Source organism: Colletes gigas, unplaced genomic scaffold (assembly GCF_013123115.1).
Source record: "Colletes gigas isolate AHSC1104 unplaced genomic scaffold, ASM1312311v1 Colletes_gigas_Sc00005, whole genome shotgun sequence".
NCBI lineage: Eukaryota > Metazoa > Arthropoda > Insecta > Hymenoptera > Colletidae > Colletes > Colletes gigas.
This window is the reverse complement of record NW_025106634.1, coordinates 8,203,365-8,216,167: the sequence shown is the minus strand read 5'-3', so window position 1 is coordinate 8,216,167 and position 12,803 is coordinate 8,203,365. Positions and strand designations below refer to the sequence as shown.

The following is a 12,803-nucleotide window of genomic DNA, read 5'->3' as shown; positions in this document are numbered from 1 at the left end:
CGTTGAATGAATAAAGTTCATTTTCTGACATCTTCGGTAGAATGTAACAGAAATTATTGATACGAGATCTTTATTGAATGAAATATAAACTATAAATAATAGTTTTTAAATATTGGCTGTAATTTTAATTCTGTTAATCTAACATATTCTTACTTAAGTAAGTTGGTACTGAATTGTAATAGAGGACGCTGCAATAAAAAGTGGAAGCATTTTACAATATATTACTATCTGAAACAACATAACCTTAAAGGGTGCCTTGATAACCCGCTGTCGGCGGATGAACTGTCAATTCCGGTGTATTTAAGGAGAGTGTTGTGTGCCGTATCGTTTGCCAGAAATTTGGGAAATTCGTGTCGACTGATCAGAGTCCACGAATTTCCGAAAGTCTTTTTACAAATCGGTTTTCTCAGCGTTTTAAATTAATAAATTACTTTTAATACGTGACCGCACCCGTCTTTGCCCAGTTAGGTGCGGTGATTCATAGAGATAATTTTCGGTATTGAGCGTTTATTCGAATAATATCGTATGTAAATTCATAGAGTTCTTTGTGGAAATCAGTGACAAAATGACAGATGTTCATAACTTAAGTGTTGATGCTATCAGCTGTCACGCTTGGAATAAGGACAGAAAAGGTTTGACATCCGTTTCATTGAAAGTAATTTTCTCCGAAACGAATAAGCAGTTTTAACGTATTTCTGCAGAAGTAGCTGTCTGCCCGAATAATAATGAGATTCAAGTTCACAAGCGTACATCGAGTGGTTGGAAATTACTGCAGAATCTACAGGAGCATGATATGCACGTTATGGGCATCGATTGGGCACCAAATACCAACCGAATAGTTACTTGTTCCGCGGATAAGAACGCGTATGTTTGGACGCTAGAAAGTGATGGAAAGTGGAAGCCCGGTTGGGTGCTCGTAAGATTAAATAGAGCAGCAACTTGTGTAAAATGGTCTCCATTAGGTACAATACACATTTATATTCTATATAAAGTTTATTATAGCTTTGAATTATCTATGCATTAATTTGTTGCTTGTACTTGTACTTATAGAAAATAAATTTGCTGTTGGATCTGGAGGTAAAGTAATAGCTGTATGCTACTTTGTCTCAGAAAATAATTGGTGGCAATGTAAGCATATAAAGCGTCCGTTAAGGTCCACTGTAACCACAGTTGATTGGCATCCAGACAACAAAGTTTTGGTTGCCGGATCGACTGATTATAGAGTTCGTGTCTTTAGCGCTTTTATAAGTGATATGGAGGATGCACCAGGAACAGGTCCTTGGGGTCAAAGTAATACTTTAGGAACGTTACTTGCTGAATTCCAAAATAGTCCCAATGGAGGTAGAAAAAAATGTTACTTTTTTTATTACAACCTTGGATAGTGTTTGTTCTTGCCAAATATTCTCTCTTTTTTTTATTTTTACCTAGGTGGTTGGATACACTCTGTTGCATTTAGTCCTTGTGGTAATAAAATTTGTTGGGTAGCACACAATTCATCCATATGCATTGCAGATGCTACCAAAGGAAATGCAGTTGTAAGATTGTATACAGAACATTTGCCTTTTTTAAGTTGCGTTTGGATGGGATCCAATTCCATTGTTGCTGCGGTATTTATGCGCATATTTAAAAAAAAATCAAGTTCACTATTTTTCAAACTGTATGTACAGTAATTTGATTTACGTTTTAGGGACATAGTTGTATGCCCATGCTGTATTCCATAGACGACAATGGCCAGTTGTGTTTTGTATCGAAATTAGATAACACACAGAAAAAAGAGGCTGCCGGATTATCTGCAATGCGTAAATTCCAATCGTTGGATCGCCAATCGAGAACAGATACGAATGATAACGCCTTGGACAGTATACACCAAAATATAATTAATTGCCTACGCAGAGTATCCGATAATGAATTTAGTACGAGCAGTTTAGATGGCCAACTTGTAGTATGGGATCTCAAGGTAAACATTGACAACGCATATTCGATTGTGCTTCGATATTAAAATAAAAACTTCTAAATTAATTCTATTTCTTCCTCTTCCTATTATTTAGCTTCTAGAGAATTCCATTGCTGGTCTCAAGATAGCATAAGTAAAATTTTTTTTATATCATAAAGATGGATGAAGATATTACATCAAACACAAAGATGTATAAATGTTAAAACTGAAAAAAAATATACAATTTCTCATTACTTCTCGTGGTATCAGTCTCTCCCGTGTAATGTTACTACAATTTTTATGAAGCCAAAATAGGTCTTTATGCGCGTTCGAAAGGAGTTAACGCAGTTTGTTTAGGATCGAATTTACGGTATCTCTGTCCTTTTGCGTTACGATTAGTGACTGGCCTAACACGATACATATTGATAATATTCAAGTAATTCAATATGAAAGCTCAGGTACATGGTATCCATTTTCAATACTGATGATGTATGAATAAATACTGCTACCAATACCGTATGATACTGATTCAACGTTGATATTATTGTAAATATACTGTCGCTCAAAAATTTGAAGCACCCTTCGATCTTTAAATAAATGAACCTTTCTCATACATACATAAACTTTTTATTATAATTCACTCAAAATACGCTGTAATTGAAGATAAAAGAATCGCGATCATGGTCGTGAACGAAGTTGAATCACGACCGTGATCGTGATTTTGCGATCGCTATGATAAATAACGGTTAGTGATTTTGCACGCCATCTCTAGGTAGCAAGACGATTCTGCGCAGGTACGTCAGAGCGTGTAGTAATGCCATCCTAAACGCCTCGGCCGCCCGACAACTAGGCAGTCAGCGACGAAGAAGGGGTAGTTGGGACTTGGTGACTTTCCCTTCATGCAACACGAGTCACTGTCATCGAGTGTAAACCAGTGTAAACCGTGCGACGGTACGCGACGCCTTTCAGTCGAGCGGTTTGCATAGCGTTGGGCGTCGCGACGCGTACGACGGTTCACCGATCGACAGGCGTAAGAGGCTGGCTCGCTCGCGCCTGGAAACCAACACGGTCGCGTGGCTCGAGTGGGGGGCAGCCGGACAAGTTCAGCGCGGATATCGATTCAGTCTCGCGCAAACTACCCCCATGTGCCGTGCCCGTTGCAGCAGCTCCACCTTTCAGCTTTGTTTTCCGCTCGGTGTCATGACTAACACATAAACAGAGCCGTCGCGGTAAAACGTTCGGGCCGCCGCGGTCCACGAGAAGAGTAAACGCGACTCGTACGGGGACACCGTCGGTGGAGAAACGAAGTCGTAAAGAAGACACGGGGACCGATCGTCGTCGATTTAATTCCCCGTTCGCCGATGATGCTTATCGATTCGCGGACTATTTCTGAAGAGGCGTTCCATTGTTCGTACACTTCGCAGTGAGGTGGTCAAAGTTCATTACATAAACCCTCGCTCGCGGCAAAGGACGTGATTATCCAATATTTTCGTTCTCCACGTAATATTCGCGTGGTGATCCGACGCGCCTCGCGAACACGGTATCGTACCATTTGTACATAATTCTTTTCGTTCCCCGTACGGCGGTGTGGTTGTCGTTTAATCGCTCGTCGTTGTGCCAGCGATTAAAATAGATCTTTCCAGCAAAACGTTCTATCATCGATTCGCGGCGCAGAGTGCTCCCGGGGAGGGCTGTCGTTTATTCGTCGAAAGGAATCACAACGATGCACACGATAAGCATCGCGATAAATTTAGATGATCGTCGATACCGTTGATAAAGTAGCAATCGAATGTACCTCTTCGAAATAGTCGGACCCGATCCCGATCAGATACGTACGGTCGCGCGAGACTCTCGTGATTTCCGTCGTGGAGGCGGATCGATGCCGTAAACACAAGAAAAAGAGAAGAAAACAGAAGGAAGGAGGGAAAACAATCGCGTAGAATCGCGCCGTTCTTGAATCCGTGGTACGTACCGCTCGAATATGAAGCGCTTCGATCACGGACGCACGGATCCGTATTCGCCTTGACTACGAATCGTGGGAGAACGACTGGAGCGCACCTCTACTTCTTGAGAGATGTCTTCGATATCAACTCAGGTCATCGAAAGAGCCAGCGCCGAGTTAACCAAACGAATCAACGGACTGGGGTTGCGAGGGTCCAAACATCATGGTTGGTAAATTATTTTTATCTTCTTCCCTTAGATTACAATCAGAGATTTAATTCCAATAATGGACATTTGAAGATACCAACCTATAGCAATTTATTCACGATGTTCATTCGATCGAACGATGCTTATTCTCGTTTAATTTTTACGTGTTATTCCAAGTTTCTATTAGAGTAGGAATGCTGTTTATCCCCGATCGCCGCTTTCCAGGCTAATCATCGTTATAAAAATATTCCTCGCCGAAAATAATTTCGAATCGATAACCAATCGCGCGATCCAGACTTAACCCAGCCCTTACTCACCCCGTAATCCAGACCCGACTCGGCCCTAACCTACTTTTGATTCAAACCTTACCCAAAGCTCGACCAATCCAGATTCAACCGTACCTAGCCCAGGCTTGACCAACCTAACCCTGACCGTGCTCGAGGAATCTAAAATTTGCGTGGTTCTGTCATTTTTTATATATTTTTTTAAACACGGAACGACTGGAAATCTCGTTTGAATTTCATCGACGTTGATTTTGAGAATCGAACCTTTGTACCGCAAAAAAATTCGGAAACTCTCGCGACGCGAACTTGAATCGTTAATTCGGTTTCCGTTGTCATAAATAAAAAGTTGAATCGAGTTGCAGCGCACGTTATGTGTGTCGCCGTTGCGGCGCCAGTGGAGTGCAGGGGGTTAGGTCGGAACGAAGTTTCGCAAAATTTGGTCACCCGTCATTACGTAATCGCGATGACGAATTGATTTCTGTTAAACCCGCAACCCCGAACCGTCCGTTCCTGCCATAGTTTCGCGATTCGGTATTATGCAACGTCGTTCCGGCCACCCCGGACTGGCCTGCGGAAACACGTTCCCGTTGTTTCCGAAATTCCCTCCTCAATCGTTGGTTAAGTGGCCACCGGCTGCCTTTAGTCGCAATTTGAACTGCAATGGAATCGATAGCATTCGTCCTCGTATACGCGGAAACGTGGAAACCAGAATGCATCGAAGCGTTCGAGATTCCTGTTCCTTAGATACGCCTCGCCATTTCGGTTTTTCACGAAACGATGCAACGTCTATTCCCACGATTAGAATTAGAAACATACGCTTCGATATTAACAACTGACGATTGATTAAGTTCGAGTAACAGTAGGGTCTGTAAGTGTATGACATTTTATGTATTTTATAAGTTAATGATACGTAAAATGTCATTACTATACAAGGTGTCCCGTAAAGAGCAGTACTGTCGAGTATAAATATCGCTTCGTTCTCAGGGGAAATCGATTTTGAAAATGTACCGAGTATGCGTGGCCCCGACGCCCAGATTATGATACGGTGGGCCTTAGTATATCGTGACCCGCCAGAGGGCGTATTGGGAGGCCCCGTGTCCACCCACATCGCTACAGTAGTCGGTGGTGAAAAATACCGTCGCACGGAGTCACTCACCCTCGGAGAAGCTTCGACGAAATTTACGATACGATACTCTTCGACTTTTTACGAAGTGCCGCAGAATCGCGCGGCCGGATCGAACGCCATAAATTTCGTCGAAGCTTCTGGGAGGCGAGTGACCCCGAGCGACAGTGATTTCGGCCACTTCGTCGCGTGCGCCGGAGCCGAGCGGGTTGCCGCGTTCCAGGCGGATTTCATCAAACCCTTAACCCCTTACAATTGCAAAACAACGGGCTCGACCGTGATTCCTTATTCTTTAGTTTCGTCTTGTTTCAGCGTCTGGAATCGACCCTTAAATTTTTCCGCAGGGATAGCCGACCATAGACACAAACATTTACAATAAAATTCAATATGGCGGAAAGAAATTGTCAATTTCTTTACTGTTGGAAGAACGAGTCGTATGGGAGTCAAAGGGTTGCAATTAGTAGCCGAACATCCCGTGCAACCAACTTTGGTTCGTTCGTCTGCGTACGATTCTCGCGCCTTTTGATTCCCGGCATTTACGATCGCCGTAAATTGCTTCCCATTTTACAATAGCGCTGTACCAGTTTACGGAACAACGTCAGCAATTTGCGAGCGGAAATATCGGTGAATCGACATTTGCCGCGACCCGTGCATGCGACGGCGAGAAATTGAACGTCGAGCTCTCCCGCTCAATAGAGACTCAAAAACAAAAGGGTCTGGGGTATCCCCGTTGCGTACGCGGCGATTTCTACCAAGAGCCCCGGAGATTTATTTTAACGCGTAAAATGGGCAATCGCGATGGCTGGATCGCCGCCAGCTCGTAACCTGCCGCGATAAAATCGCGGGAGGATTCGAGAGCAGCTCTCCGCTACGATAATTAATTGTCCGTTCCGTGTCGTCGCGCTGATTATCGAAGGCTTCTTAAAAACATGCTACTCACACGTACGCGATCTGTATTAAATAAACCGTACGAAAAGACGAATCTTCCTCCCACGAAGTCCGCCATGTTCTTCGTCAAATAACAGCTTTTCCTGACCTTTCTCAGTCTTCGACAATAGATTGGGACGTTTCCGCCTTATCTGCCGATTCTCTGGTTCTTCGACGTGGCTTTTGTTCCACCGGGACCTTCAAAACGTTGTTATCGACGTCCATTAACAGTCGCGACGTTCATTCCGAAGATCGGTATCTACGGGACGAAACTTGGCGAACCAATTTCGCGTTACTACACCTTAAAAGATAACGTCGTGTATCTTTTTCACAATAGCTGTCGCACTATTTCTATTTTGGAACTCCCACGACGTTATATAACGATGCTCTTTTAACTTTTCCGTTTCTGTTGCACAAAAAATTGCATTGGTATTGGATCCGTGCTCGGTGACTACTGTTCTCAGATCCGTTTACTTGTTCTTACGTCAACAAACCTAGGGGAACCCCTTTTCCATCTTAATCGGCGTCCCAGATGAATTCGTTACCATTTCATTAAAAAAAAAAGAAGTCGATATCTTCGTTGGTTTCTGGGAAAACGCTTTATTCAGACCACGTTGCACGAGTTATCTGCAAAACAAGTAATGGTTGGTTTCTTTTATGTTTCTTTTTTTTTATGATTGTACGCACCTTCCAACCAGTTATTACTCTTATCTTTTCACCAAGACTGCGGGTGGCTGATATCTAGCGTGACATTGTTTTCCTTGGACATATTTGATATTTTAAAACTATTTCTAAATAGTCTACGATAATGAAACAGAAAAGAAATTATACTTATTAGGACGCTCCTTGAAACGATTTAAAGGTTTCCAATCCCATTTGCGCTTTCGTCCCGAATCTGCTAGTTGGACTCATTGGTAAGGCTTTGTTTAGCACGATTCTCATTGTCAGACTGAAACATTAGAAAGCCTGTTTAAGTCGCGGTAATGACCACGATTGATTTTTAATATTATCGATACAGTTGTACAGTCCGTTCCATACATTGTTTTTAAAAAACAATCTTTTCCCCTAGCAATTAATTTAAAAACGACTCTCTTGGTCGCAAATTCGCGAAAAAAATTTGTTTGCGACACGATAAAGAGATAGACAGGAAATAGAGACGCGCCACGGAGCCAAATAGGACGTACAGCTCGAAAATAAAACGAAAATAACTGCTTGCATCTTCGCCGAGTTCACCTTTGCAGAAACGCCTTTAATGCCACGCTCGCCGATACATTAATGCGTTGAGGTGTGCGCGCGTACTTGAAAAATCGTTCTTCTATATTTAGTGGCTCGTCCAGGTTACTATTATCGAAATAAAAGAAACCAACGATAACGCGAATATCTCTGTTCCGTGTGAACGTTCGCCCCTCGCGAAGTTACTGAACCACTGGTTGGCGCAAAGTTCGGTTCCCCTCCCCCCTCCTACCCCCGTTCAACGAGCCAGTAATTTCTGTTTTGATGTTTTTAAAATAAATTTTTCTCGCCTACGGTCTCCGTGGACCGTCGCGTTACGCAATAAAACGACTAAAAGGAGAACGAAACGTCGGTTGTTTCAGGTGGGGGAAAGGCCAGCGTCATGGAACGTGTTACGAACGTGTTTTGCGGAAGCGGCGGGGTCGCCTATACGAATTTGCAGAGCGCGAACAATGCGAACGCAACCCCGGAAAAGCCGAGCAGAAGCGCGCCGGTGTCGATGGGCAGCATGCCGCCGGCCAATAATAAGAGCCTGAGCAACAACAAGCCGAGAAGAATGAGGATATCCAGGAACCGCGCGAGAAACATGGCCTTGGCTTGCGGCGACACAGGGGGCTACGTACCGCCCACCACGTGGGAGGAGCTCATGCAGGACGATCACTTCCTCAGCAAATTTTTCCTATACTTCAACGCCATCGAGACGAGGACTCTGGCTCAGGTCATTATCGCAATACTCGATCCCACGTAATTCCTAAAAAAAAAAAATTTTTAATTGCCAACGACCACCATGACTACTATTATTAATTCAAATTACATTTACATGACTGGGTTCCCTCGAATTCCTCCTCTTAGTCTCGACCATATCTTCCAATCTGAAATTCGTAATTTTTAATCATTGTAAATCGTTGCTCGGATGGTTCGCCAGGTGTGCATAAAATGGAGGGACGTACTTTACGCGCAGCCTCGACTTTGGACAGGACTGGTGCCCGTCCTGAGGTGTCGCGAGATGCGCGCCATGCCCATCATGTCGCGTCACCTGTTTTACGCCTCGTTGGTCAGAAGAGGTTTCTATTCGTTGGTCCTGCTAGGCGCCACGGACGAGGATATATCGGAGCTCACGCACGGGTTCCCTATGGCCCAGCGGAACATTCACTCGTTGTCGCTGAGATGCTGCGCGGTCACCGACAAAGGCCTCGAAGCTCTCTTGGATCGTTTGCAAGTGAGTTGTTCTGCTTTGACGAGACCGCTGAATGGAAAAGTTAACGAAGTCTCGAGCCGTGGCGAGCCTCTTGTAAAAAGTGTGTCGCTTGATGACGGAACGATGGAGTAGGTCCACGCTCGGGCTACCGCGATAACGTCTACAAGATGCAGAGTCGAATAAACAAAAAAGAATCCAACATTTGTATTCGTTGTTCGAGAATAAAATTTGCCCAATCGGGTGTATAAGAACACGTCCGCTTTAATGGTGGACTGTGGACGTACGAAGAATGGAAACAAGTTTGCGGGAACTTTTGGTATAAATAGATAATTATCGCGTTGACCGCCCCCAATCAATACTCGTGAAATCTTTTATGAGGTCGGCGCTTTGTTTTTAGATAATTTGGGAACTATCGCATCTACGATCTACGATCACCGATACTTTGATAATAGTAATCGTACCGGCTGAATTTGTGACTAAGAATTATCGTGACACAAAAATAGCTATATATTAATAATATATATGTCCTCTGTCCATCATAGAAGCAACACGTGTTACCAAACAATTTATGTATTGTTGTTTGTTTACTGAAAATGACAAGCACCGTTACATCATCGGTTTCATTTGCAGGGTTTGTACGAGCTTGAATTGGCCGGTTGCAACGAGATAACGGAAGCTGGTCTGTGGACATGCTTGACACCTAGAATAGTATCGCTTTCCCTGTCGGATTGTATTAACGTCGCCGATGATGCTGTCGCGGCTGTCGCTCAATTATTGCCAGGCCTCTTCGAGTTCTCCTTGCAGGCGTACCACGTAACCGACGCGGCCCTCGGTTACTTCAACGCTAGACAGAGTGGCGCCCTTAGCATTCTGAGGCTTCAGTCCTGCTGGGAGCTCACCAACCACGGTGTGCTCAATATCGGTGAGAATCGCGATTCCTGCGTAAAATTTCAATCGTCGATTAGAATCGAAGCTAAGCGTTAAAGAAACATTGTTTGAACTATTTGCTGCAAAAGAGAACTCTTTTAGGTCATCCTGAGAGTCTCTATGGAGCTACGTTCTTTCAAAAATGGACGGGAACCGTGGAAACTTTCAAGATGACTCGTTAGTTTTCCACGCGCTTGGAAAATAAAAGCGGTGACGGACATTTATTTCTATTTACTTATGCAAGATGGTACAGATACGCGGAGTGAATTGTTGCGATAAGCAACCAGTCAACGAGTTAAATCGAAACGCCGCGTGACGTTGGGATGCGATGAAAATAAAAAAAATAAACAAACGAGAACGGGATCCAGGTGGAAATACCGTGATGACGAGAGCGTGAAATTAAGTCAGGTGTCCACGCATCCGTCCATTATAAATTTAGAATTAGAAGACTACCGCCGTATAACGTTGCTCCTAAAAAAAAAAAACTAACACCGTCGAGAGACAGAATGTTGCTGAGAAAATTCGTTCGAGTAACGAGAGTTCCGTGAAGCCCACGTTTTTGGTTTTTTTGTTGGGTTCCAGTACATTCCTTGCCCAATTTGACCCTGTTGTCGCTGTCCGGATGCACCAAAGTGACGGACGACGGTGTCGAGCTGATCGCGGAGAACTTGCCAAGACTTCGTTCCTTGGATCTGAGTTGGTGCTCGAGGATTTCCGACGCAGCCTTAGAATACATCGCCTGTGATTTGAATCACTTGGAGGAGCTTACGTTGGACAGGTGAGAAGCGTGAATCGGGGGTGCATCGGCCCCGCGTACAGAGCGCGCTTTAAATCGCGTTAAGACGAACGTCCAGTCGCTAGCCGTTCGATCGCTTCATTCATGTTCTAAATACTGAACGCGTTAACGAGCATTCTATTTAAGATCGACCATTACGCAATAAGTGATTCACCTATCGCGTTCTGTCGAGACACTTGCAATCTGCTTAAGGGAGTATTCTAGCGGGGGGCTTAAAGCGAATAACCGTAAACTCAAAGATATTCTAAAACAAAATAGCTTCGGTAAATAGTGGAAGATTCTCCTATCCGTACATCGTTTTCTAAAAGAAAGAAGATGGTTTCGTAAGCTCAGAATCGTGTTATTATCCCGATGCAAAGATGTAAACAGACCGCGTTAGAAATAGTGTTAAATGCGCATTTAAGCGTTGGACCGCATTGCAACCGTTGCTAACAGTTGGCTCGATTACCGTGTGTCACATTGTTTTCGAGTATCCATGCCAATTTGTCTAGGATTGAGACGTTAATGGGACTATGATCGCGGAACGGTTGTCAAATATTTCACCTGAAAGCAAGAGACAGATTAGACGTGGCACTTGGAACGTGCACAAGAAAACATTTGAAGCAAAGTTGAGAAACGTCTGACACGATGATTGATTGAAAATAAAAAATATTAAATGAATAAACCGTAGATTTAAGAGTTTCTTTTTCATTTTTTCCGCAGGTGTGTGCACATTACGGATATAGGCGTGGGCTATATCTCCACAATGGGATCATTGAGCGTATTGTTCTTGAGATGGTGCTCACAACTTAGAGACTTTGGTCTTCAGCACTTGTGCGGCATGAAATCCTTACAAGTACTCTCCTTGGCAGGTAGGTTCGCGCGCCAAGGCTTGGCCTATATGATTACAAATCGAAGTTTAAAGTTCGCGCTTCTCCGCGCGACGAGAAGATTAAAGACTGTGCGGAGAAAAAGCCTGGCTAATGTTTCACAATCCCTGTAAAATGTATAAGAAATTATTAATACCATTTTGCATCGTGTACAAATATTTCTAATGCACCAGGTATTCAGTTTAATCAACGTAATCGTGTAATGTCGAATGTAAAATGATCGTTTCCGCAGGTTGCCCATTGCTCACGAGTAGCGGACTGTCCAGCTTGATAAAACTTCGCCACTTACACGAATTAGAGCTAACCAACTGTCCAGGAACGTCTCCAGAACTGTTCGGCTATTTATGTGAACATATGCCGCGTTGCCTAATCATCGAATAAACAATTAACTTGCGTGAAGTAGAGAATAATCTCGGGGCGAATTACGTTACGTTTCGACGATGCGCGCAGCTGGTCGAGAAACGGCAGGATAAAAATTTGTATTCCTAAAAAAGAAAAAAAAGTAAAAAAAGTACATATTTCACGTAAAGCAATACTTAGAATGACAATGGTACATACGACACGACTGAAAAGATGCATCATACAGATATAGGGAAAAGCAATTGACGTCCAGACGCAAACTAAATAACTACGTTTTCTTTTTTTTTTTCTCGTAACGATCTATAAAAATGAAAAAAAGAGAAACCACTAGCCCCTAAATGTGCAAAGTAACGTGGCGATACTATAATAGCGCATAGGCATTTTTAATACACCAGAGCTCCCGTACGAATCGCACTCCTCTTATCCATGCTAGACTTTCAACAAGATCGGTGTTCACGTTCCCGAGAACGTGGCCCTCGGTCGTTGCGTTTTTAATTTTTTTTCGAACGATCGAAAAAAGAAAAAGAAAAAAAAGAAGTACGAAGAAAATATAAAAAAAACCAGTATACGCCTCTTGGTAAACGATCTTCAGAGTTTCATGCGTCGCTTGATGATAGGGATAAAAAGAAAAAGACAATTTAACTTGTAGGTTCTCGCTAAAGAACGTAGAAATGTCCGCGAGACGACACGACAGACTCAAAACAGTTAGAACTGTGATAAATTTTTATGTACATGTATTATTTTACTTCTAATATGTTTAGAACGTTGTTCATCCCGCTTTGAAACCGTTTAAGACCATGATTAACGACGCATTAGACGCGTTGCTTTAAAAAAAAAAGAAAAGCGAGCTACCTAGAAAGTGACTATTTAAAAGCGAAAAGAATAAAAGAGCAAACACATTCCGATGCGTCTTAATGGAGATTTTTTTTTTTTTTATTTACGAGGCATACGATTTGCGTCATTTGTTCGACGATACATGTTACTCAAATAATAGGAAAAAAAATA

At 43.1% G+C, this 12,803-nt stretch overlaps 2 protein-coding genes across 2 annotated transcripts; both read left to right on the top strand.

Annotated features, from left to right (window-relative positions):
* Positions 1 to 248: 248 nt before the first annotated feature.
* LOC122395328 (actin-related protein 2/3 complex subunit 1A-A) lies at positions 249 to 2,245 on the top strand. Its single transcript, XM_043392789.1, has 6 exons — positions 249 to 632; positions 702 to 962; positions 1,051 to 1,341; positions 1,429 to 1,607; positions 1,688 to 1,957; positions 2,049 to 2,245. The coding sequence occupies exons 1-6, from the start codon at positions 566 to 568 to the stop codon at positions 2,085 to 2,087; spliced, it is 1,107 nt and encodes a 368-aa protein (XP_043248724.1). The 5' UTR covers positions 249 to 565; the 3' UTR covers positions 2,088 to 2,245.
* Positions 2,246 to 2,782: 537 nt separating this feature from the next.
* LOC122395325 (F-box/LRR-repeat protein 16) lies at positions 2,783 to 11,849 on the top strand. Its single transcript, XM_043392787.1, has 7 exons — positions 2,783 to 4,101; positions 8,011 to 8,366; positions 8,574 to 8,867; positions 9,477 to 9,768; positions 10,356 to 10,551; positions 11,272 to 11,420; positions 11,671 to 11,849. The coding sequence occupies exons 1-7, from the start codon at positions 4,008 to 4,010 to the stop codon at positions 11,817 to 11,819; spliced, it is 1,530 nt and encodes a 509-aa protein (XP_043248722.1). The 5' UTR covers positions 2,783 to 4,007; the 3' UTR covers positions 11,820 to 11,849.
* Positions 11,850 to 12,803: the final 954 nt, after the last annotated feature.

Excerpts from the sequence above, each read along its gene's own strand:
- LOC122395328 (XM_043392789.1), top strand. The coding sequence starts at position 566 with ATGACAGATGTTCATAACTTAAGTGTTGATGCTATCAGCTGTCACGCT. Across the intron at positions 1,608-1,687 it reads CCAATTCCATTGTTGCTGCG|GGACATAGTTGTATGCCCAT; the intron begins GTATTTATGCGC and ends TTTACGTTTTAG. Across the intron at positions 1,958-2,048 it reads TTGTAGTATGGGATCTCAAG|CTTCTAGAGAATTCCATTGC; the intron begins GTAAACATTGAC and ends CCTATTATTTAG.
- LOC122395325 (XM_043392787.1), top strand. The coding sequence starts at position 4,008 with ATGTCTTCGATATCAACTCAGGTCATCGAAAGAGCCAGCGCCGAGTTA. Across the intron at positions 4,102-8,010 it reads GCGAGGGTCCAAACATCATG|GTGGGGGAAAGGCCAGCGTC; the intron begins GTTGGTAAATTA and ends CGGTTGTTTCAG. Across the intron at positions 8,367-8,573 it reads AGACGAGGACTCTGGCTCAG|GTGTGCATAAAATGGAGGGA; the intron begins GTCATTATCGCA and ends ATGGTTCGCCAG.